The sequence below is a fragment of the Bombyx mandarina genome, chromosome 22 (assembly GCF_030267445.1).
Source record: "Bombyx mandarina strain Sakado chromosome 22, ASM3026744v2".
Lineage (NCBI taxonomy): Eukaryota > Metazoa > Arthropoda > Insecta > Lepidoptera > Bombycidae > Bombyx > Bombyx mandarina.
The window spans coordinates 16354793-16363304 of NC_143228.1; the positions used below are offsets into that span (position 1 = coordinate 16354793).

Below are 8512 nucleotides of genomic sequence, written 5' to 3' on the forward strand. Positions count from 1 at the left end.
TTTTGCCACATTTATTACTGATGCCAGGGAACCTTGTAAGCTGACACGGGTCGGTACCACCACCCTGCCTATTTCTGTCGTGAAACAGTAATGCGTTTCGGTTTGAAGGATGGGGGCAGCCGTTGTACTGTAAAAACGGGGACGAAGAATTCATGGCTCAAGGTGGGTGGCAGCATTTACGCTGTTGATCTCTATGGGTTCTGGAGACCACTTAACGCCAGCTCACTCACACTCCTCAGCTATATGCAGCGGTTGTGCCTTAGCCACATCGAGCGATGGTAATCACATACTAGACTCGCACCCATCAACGAATCAATTCGCGACCCCAATTCCGGTAAGTCTCGCATTTATAAATCGTGACTGTTTCTTATTTATCTCAAAATAAGCTAAGCCGTTGAGCTGTTTTCAACAATTTTTCAATAAAGCGAGATCGCTTGGATAAACGTTTTCATAAAGGTATTAAATTTTATGAATTGTTTTACGGAATCCCCGAGGGACTTTGCAAGTGGATCGCTAGCTTTTTGGATGGGCGGAGAATCATGGTCGTTCTAGACGGTGACTGCTCTGATAGCATGACCATTAACGCTGGCATTCGACAAGGTTCCGTGCTTTCCCCATGCTTTTCATCCTGTATTAACAATGAAATGCTGTCATTATTAATACAGTTAATACAATTGAACTTGGTTCAATTCAACCCGTTGAAGACACCAGTTTGGGCGTGCACTACGAAGAAGGGCCTTTGTCATGGCACCGCAATTCCACAAGAAGTATCCCTGAAACCTTCCGAGAGTATCGGGATACTTGGGGTCGACATTTCGAGCGATGTCCAATTTCGGAGTCATTTGGAAGTAAAGCCAAGCTGGTGTTCAAAATGCTGTGAGTCCTCAACAGAGCGAAGCAGTACTTCACGCCTGGACAAAAAGACTTTTGCTTTATAAAGCACAAATCCGGCCTCGCGTGGAATTCTGCTCCCACCTTTGGGCTGGGGTTCCCAAATACCAGCTTCTTCCATTTGACTCCATACAAAAGAGAGCCGTTCGGATTGTCGATAATCCCATTCTCACTGATCGTTTGGAACCTCTGGGTCTGCGGAGGGACTTCAGTTTCTTCTGTATTTTGTAGCGTATGCTCCATGGGGAGTGTTTTAAGGAATTGTTTGAGATGATACCATCATCTCGTTTTTACCATCACACTGCCCGCCACCGGAATAGAGTTCATCCATACTACCTGGGGCCACTGCGTTCATCCACAGTGCGTTTCCAGAGATCTTTTTTGCCAGGTACCATCCGGCTTTCGAATGAGCTCCTCTCCACAGTGTTTCCCGAGTGACATATCCTTCTTCAAACGAGGCTTGTGGAGAGTACTAAACGGTAGGCAGTGGCTTAGCTCTGCCCCTGGCATTGCTGAAGTCCATGGGCTACGGTAACCACTCACCATCAAGGTGGCCGCATGATCGTCTACCTACACGGGCAATTAAAAAAAAACTGGAAATTTTGTATCTTTTGACAGTTAAACATTAATAATTATTGTAGATGATTATTATGTAGCTGTTTAACATTAAAACATAAAAGTTCACTAGTGTGAAAAAATCATGCGAAATCGCTGTACGTGCTTTAACGGAATCATTCAGAAAATCCATTGAACTCTATGACCCATCATTTTACTAAGGCGTTATTTTCATTTCATCTTTGTTTCATCTCAAGTGACACCTAAGGAGTTGTCATGTCTAGTCTCATTTTATTCAGTATTCATTTCCATTTAAATTAGTATCATTTAACATAAATGTTCGATCTTTATTACAAAAATGATTTGATGGGCTTCATTCCCTTTGCCTCTCCAGTAGACCAAATAAAAAAAAATATATGCCGACCGAATTTACTGAAGTGGTGTAAAAAATTTTAGTCAGTAAATCTGTAAATAAATGTTATTAGAAAATACTCATTTAGTTTTGAAAAGTTTCAAATACTCTGGATAAAAATTTACAATACATTAGTACTCTTTACTTCAATATTAATAAAAATCTTTCAAGCTATTCAGCGTATCGATCGCAAATATGATTCCGAACGAGATTTTCGCTGAAGATATAATGAGTACTGTAATCCGCTATGGATTGTATATTGGCGCAGCATTCCAATTAGTCTGCCTACTGGCTTGTGTGACCCTAACTGATGAACAAAGCGAGCCACATCCTTACGAAAAGGTAACGTGAAACTTGTTTTCTTTTCGATAAAAAACCATATTTTTTAGCCTAAAGACAAAATAGGGTCGCGCTTTTTTCATACTTATTGTGACAAGAGCTTAAAATTATAACAGAATGTACTTACCTAATTTGATTTTAAACAATGCGTTACATACTGGACATTCGATACTTGTTTCGCTTTATTCCATCTAAATGTAGGTAAGATGTCTATTTCTAGGAAAATATTTATTTAAATAACAAACCTTGGATATGTAAGAATAAAGTCCCTAAGAACTCGAAATAATTTTACATGGATTCATACAAATTGTGACCAAACATGAGACATATTCGCCATTCATGTTTGCCTTGGCATTGCAATACTCAGGAGGAACTGTTTAATTAATCTAACTGTGACAGTTTTTTTTTTTAAAAACGTTAACTTGTTCATTCATTTGTCATAAACAATTTCACTTAACATGGATTGTATTAATTATCTATTACAGTCCTACACCGACAGTGATGAATGTAGTTCCGAACAGTCTTCACCGGGTCACCGTGCAACCATGTCCAGATCCCGGAGACACGAGAAAAAGAAACGCCGCTAGCTCAGGCACAGAATGTGGAAGAGAAGATTGGGATAATATGGAAAAAAGGTTTTTGAGAAAATAGTAGCCGATTAGGCTAGGACTGCTATTGTAAGAGATAAACATGTTTATTAAATAAAAGAAAATGTAGATACTCATTAAATGTAGGTATATTTTAAAAATGTAGATATTGAGTAGATTTTGTTATCAGGTTATTTTAAAAAATTGTGAATAAAAATGAATACCTTTTAAAATAATGTTTATGGGCCCATTCCTACTGAAAATTATTGGTCATATTAACTATTGAACCTGTAAACTACAAGTTTCAAACCTAGCTCATATGTTAACACCCTATCCATTGGTCTGTTCAGTTTTTATGATATAGTCAGTAGTAAGTTCAAAAGAATGTTCTTAAGTCTCGTAAGAACGTTCTTTAACAGGTAGCCATCATAGTCATAGAACAATATATTTGACAGATGCCTGAATCTCGCTATAACATTTTCAAGATAAGTGAATATATATAAGTTTTGAATAACAAAATTCAGACTGTGGGTGTACTGAGCAATTTCACCTGCTCGATGGTAGATGTCCCCTTGATCATTATCTCCAAAAAAATGTTATGCCAAAAACATTAAATATATTTTTTGGTGCTTATGTGTCCAGTTAAATCTATGGGCCAGCTAATGGTGAATGGTTATCATGCGTAACAATCTGCAATGCCAGAAATACATATAATATACAGACAAGAGTTTATTCCAGAGCTATTTAAGTTGCAAAAATGATCTCTGGAAAAACATTGGATCAGTGCAGTTTGTCTCTAATAGACTTACTTCACTGGTGGGTGGTGAGAAAAGATCCAGATCCAATTCCTCAGAGCACTTTGTGTGTGCAGTGTCTTAGTCTATTTATATCTATATAACCAAAACCCTGCAGAAATGTATTAAGGACTTGTCAAGTGGTGTCTTTTTACAGTATTAATTATTGTTGTGCAATGTGCTTTAATATTGTTTAGAGTATGCTTGCTTTCTCTGTATGGAATTAGATTCATATTATAAAGTTACAATATAAATTCAAAGTTTTTATCATTGTATATTGGAAGTTAGAAGTAGTGTTCTAGTTTTATAATAATATATTATGACGTTTTTTTATTATTTAAGGATTCTTATATTAAGGTATTTTAAGTTATTTGTATTTAGCAGTAAAGTTTTAGATTGGTAAATTGACACACTTTTGTTTAAGACTGAACTCTTTTGTAAAACTTGAAATATAATCGAGGGGCTATTTGGTATAAGCGACATTTATCTTTGTAATTAAATGTCCATTTTATTTGGTATCAACAATTCAATGTTTTTAATTGAACTTCAATTAAGTTTACACCATTTAAATTTTGCTGAAGAATTTTTTGTTATCATTCTATTTAATATATCGATGCTTGAAAGGCAAATGTGACTAAGCGACAATAACTGCTCTATACATAAATGATAGGCAATAACTATATTTCACTGATTTTGATAATTTCAATCCTACAGCTAGATTCGTTAAATTTTTTTTTTTTCAGGTATTTCAACTTTAAATTAGTCTCCTGTTAAGTTCACGCATTGTCGCTTAGTCACGTTTGCCGTTCAAGCGTCGATATATTTTTTTTATTATTTAAAACATCAAATGACTCTTCTGTAAAGTTGCAAAAAAAATGCCGCTTAAACCAAATAGTCTCACCCCTCATATAATTATTTATTGTGGTTTCGCAGACAGTAAACACAAAACTATTTTTATAGTTTAATCTCATCTATATCTATACTAATATTATAAAGAGGAAAGATTTGTTTGTTTTTTTGTTTCGTATAGGTATATACGGTATATAATAGGCTCCGAAACTACTGGACCGATTTGAAAAATTCTTTTTCCATTAGAAGCCGACATTGCCCCTGATGAACATAAGCTCCTCTTAATTTTTTTATTTTTTTGTTTCATGTGTGTTTTAATGTTTCCGAAGCGAAGCGAGGGCGGGTCGCTAGTATTAAATATTATTATATCAGACGTTACTAATACGTGTCGTGGCCGCGAAAGTATGTGTAAACTATGTCCATGACAAACAAAATCTGAATAACATACTAATAGCAACTTTTTTTTTATGAAATAAAGCAACAGTAATATTACTAAGCGTTTATTATTTAATTTGTTATAACGACTAGACATTTTTACAGCGTTATTCAATACATAAAATCCGAATGTATATAGAATATACACCGGCAAGCGACCGTATACTCAGCACTAAACAGTTTCGCATTTTTCAAGCACAATTTAAGTACAAATAAACAAGAAGGCACTCATTTTCACTGAACATGCATGTATCTATTATAAATAGCACCAGTTTCAATAATTATTTTTTTCATAAAACTTAAAAACATTAAGTACCAATAGTACTGATAGATTATGAATAATATTAAAACAAAAAACAAAAAAACAATTGCACTATTAACTTGTTTACGGTATCTTTATAAGAACTGCATTTGTGATTAACAAAAATAAGTTAAAAGCTAAGTATTGAAATGATTAGTTCATTACACATTACGATTAAGTATATTTAATTGGCAAATTTACGAAATTAAAAATTGACTATTGACAAAAACACCTTGGTATTAACATTAATATTTATATATTAATGTTCGAAGAATATCTTATGATACCCGAAATTAATAAGCTTTAATTAGAAATGTTTTTATAATAATATCCAATGTGATGTGTCTTACTATTGGAACATTTTGTTGAGAATTAGACACGTGTACTTCATAAATCAGTTTCCGAATGGCTGCTTTTTGATCTATTGTTGGGCATTTGTCACGTTGGCAGGTGCGAAAAGACATTAGTTCGCACAAGTCCACGTTACTCTGACACATTGATATTGTACGAATTGTTCAACTTTTTTCATCAGTGTGCTTAGTGCTAGTAGCTTCCCTCGATTTGCCGCTAGGGGCGCTGTTCCTCGGGGCGAGGTAGGACCTCTTGCGAGTCCGCGCGGGTGGGTACCACCGCCCTGCCTATTTCTGCCGTAAAGCAGTAATGCGTTTCGGTTTGAAGGGTGGAGCAGCCGTTGTAACTATACTTGAGACCTTAGAACTTATATCTCAAGGTGGGTGGCGCATTTACGTTGTGGATGTCTATGGGCTCCAGTAATCACTTAACACAAGGTGGGCTGTGAGCTCGTCCACCCATCTAAGCAATAAAAAAAAGCATAACGATAACGTTCTTCAATTAAATGTTCATGGCGGTGCATGCCCGAGTAACAAATCTGGGACGATTTTTTCAAGTCCAAATTGCATTTTAAAATCCCGGCTCATTTGAAAAACTACTCAAAACTACCCGCACGCCGCTTACGTTGTTGCGGCTGTATTACGGCCTATATGATATCCTGATTAGCTGTGCGTGAATTTAAAGGCTTCGTCAAACAGAACGCGTACTTAGCGCTGCGTTTTAACGCCGCGCTCTTTTCATGTCACACAAATTGACTAGATGAATCCAACGCTCCTTGACGCAACGCATTCGCCAAATCATAGTACCTTTCGATAGCAGTGTGAAAATTTAAAAGTATTAAGATGTCGAGTGATTCAGATGTGGCATTGTATAAGCATGGGTATTTTCTAACAATTTCTATAAATTTTTCGGGCATTATCTATTATTTTAATACACATTCACTCGGACGCTACAATAAAATTTGTAAAAAATTACAACGCCTGACGTCAAAGCGTCCTAACGCCGCGACAGAGCGTTGCGTACTTATAGCGTTGGGACTCTGACGGTATGTTACCATAGTAGTACAACAAATCTCGGCATCATAGCGCGCCGTCAGTTTAGCGCTCTGACGCGCGTTAATTACGCGTTCTGTTTGACGAAGCCTTAAATTAAAATCCGTCAGGCAGTTTTTGCGTAAAGCCATCCAACTTTCGTGTCAGCGCGACCGCGACCCCCTCCCCTCCCCCCGCGTCGCCTCACTACCGCTCAGCTCAAGTATGAATGAGAGAGGAGTCCGGGACAAGATGAATAGAGTGAGGATAGGGGTAGAGGGGATGCCGGGGTCGCAGTGTCTTTCGAACGCGAACCGGGCCGTCTATTATCCCACGTTGTTGACTGTATGTTCAATTTTCATAACTTTACTAAGGCTACTTTTTAATACGCAGCTTTGACTGTCTAAAGTTTCACGTCTTGTGCTACGAGTATAACTGAATTCAGTAAAAATGTATACTATTCTCCCTATTGCATAATCCGTCTTATGTCGAATATCAAAACTATGCGTATATAATTTTACATGAATAAATATTCGTAAAAAAAACACTTACAATATGGCACATTTGGTATAAATTCCACTTATGGTAACTTTAAATAGACGATACATCTAAAAATACATATAAAATACTTCAGTTCAATGTAAATTTAAATATAAATTCCTTCTTAAATACATTTAAGGCACTTTTTAAATATGGCAAGTTTTTGGATTCATTTTACAAGACATGGCAAGATTAACTAGACACATTTATTCCCACGGAAAAATAAATTGGTAATAATATATTATTTTTAAAACTTCACATATTTTAAACAGATTTTTCTGCTATAAATTTACACTATTGCAGCATTATTGAAGAAATCTTACCTGAACCATTATCATGTATCAAAATAGTGACATAAAAAACCCTTAAAATAGATCTAGTCTAAAACACATAAAAGTATTTTTGAAATTATAAATTGATGAGTAATCTCTTTACAATAATACAATAAAATAATTCATTTAACAAACACGTTTAACATAAATATATCTTTGAAATTTAGAAAAAAAAAATACCATCCACATTGGAAATGCTGAAAGTTAATATATCGCTTTTAGCTTCAACTTTTGTAAATTAAGCTTCCTATTTTCTATTCGATGAGTATAAAAGCAGATAATTTCGCACTTACATAAAAAATGTACACTCCGACGTTTGTCACACTCCACAGTTGCCGTGGCCGCGCGCCACTGGGAATAAAACCTTCAAATCGTTTTTGTTACCTAGCTCGCGGAAGCTCTAGCTACATCGCTTCTCGTTCGATTTAGACTAGTGATTCGTATAATACTAGTTATTGGTATAGCAATACTAGTGATTGGTATAGTAATACTAGTGATTGGTATAGAAATACTAGTGATTGGTATAGCAATATTAGTGATTGGTATAGTAATACTAGTGATTGGTATAAAATATTATTAATTGGTATAATAATACTAGTGTTTTGGATAACGATACTGGTGAGTGGTGTAACAGTATATTATCATTTAAAAAAATTATTAAGCAAAGACGTAGAAATGATTAAACGGTTCAATCTATTCTTAAAGATGATCAAAAAAAGGAAAAAAACTTTGTATTCAAAAGTGTCAAGTGTGAATATTATCAACATTTTATTAATACGTTAACATGGGAAATTGAGGACCCTGTTTTATTGTATTATATATTAATGTATTTTTTTTTTTATATTATTTAAGTATCTATATTAATTGAAATGAGCACCGCAATGTGTGCGTATATAATAATCATGTTCGTACGCATCGGGGTACGTAAAAAGGAGTGAAACGCTTTTCTTAAATAAAATGATCTGATATCGACAGAGAACAATACTAGTGTACATTTATCGCTTTTTAACGCGACTATCACGCTAATATCAATTAAAAAATATCTCGCACAAATAAAAAATCTCCATCTCTAAATAATACTCATATTTGTGCACC

The 8512-nt window shown here is 35.2% G+C and overlaps 1 protein-coding gene across 1 annotated transcript; it reads left to right on the forward strand.

Moving 5' to 3' along the window:
- The first annotated feature begins 1835 nt into the window (after positions 1-1835).
- LOC114240125 (uncharacterized) lies at positions 1836-4919 on the forward strand. Its single transcript, XM_028170566.2, has 2 exons — positions 1836-2200; positions 2683-4919. Exons 1-2 carry the CDS (start codon positions 2054-2056, stop codon positions 2782-2784), a joined length of 249 nt encoding a protein of 82 aa, XP_028026367.1. The 5' UTR covers positions 1836-2053; the 3' UTR covers positions 2785-4919.
- The last annotated feature ends 3593 nt before the right edge of the window (positions 4920-8512 follow it).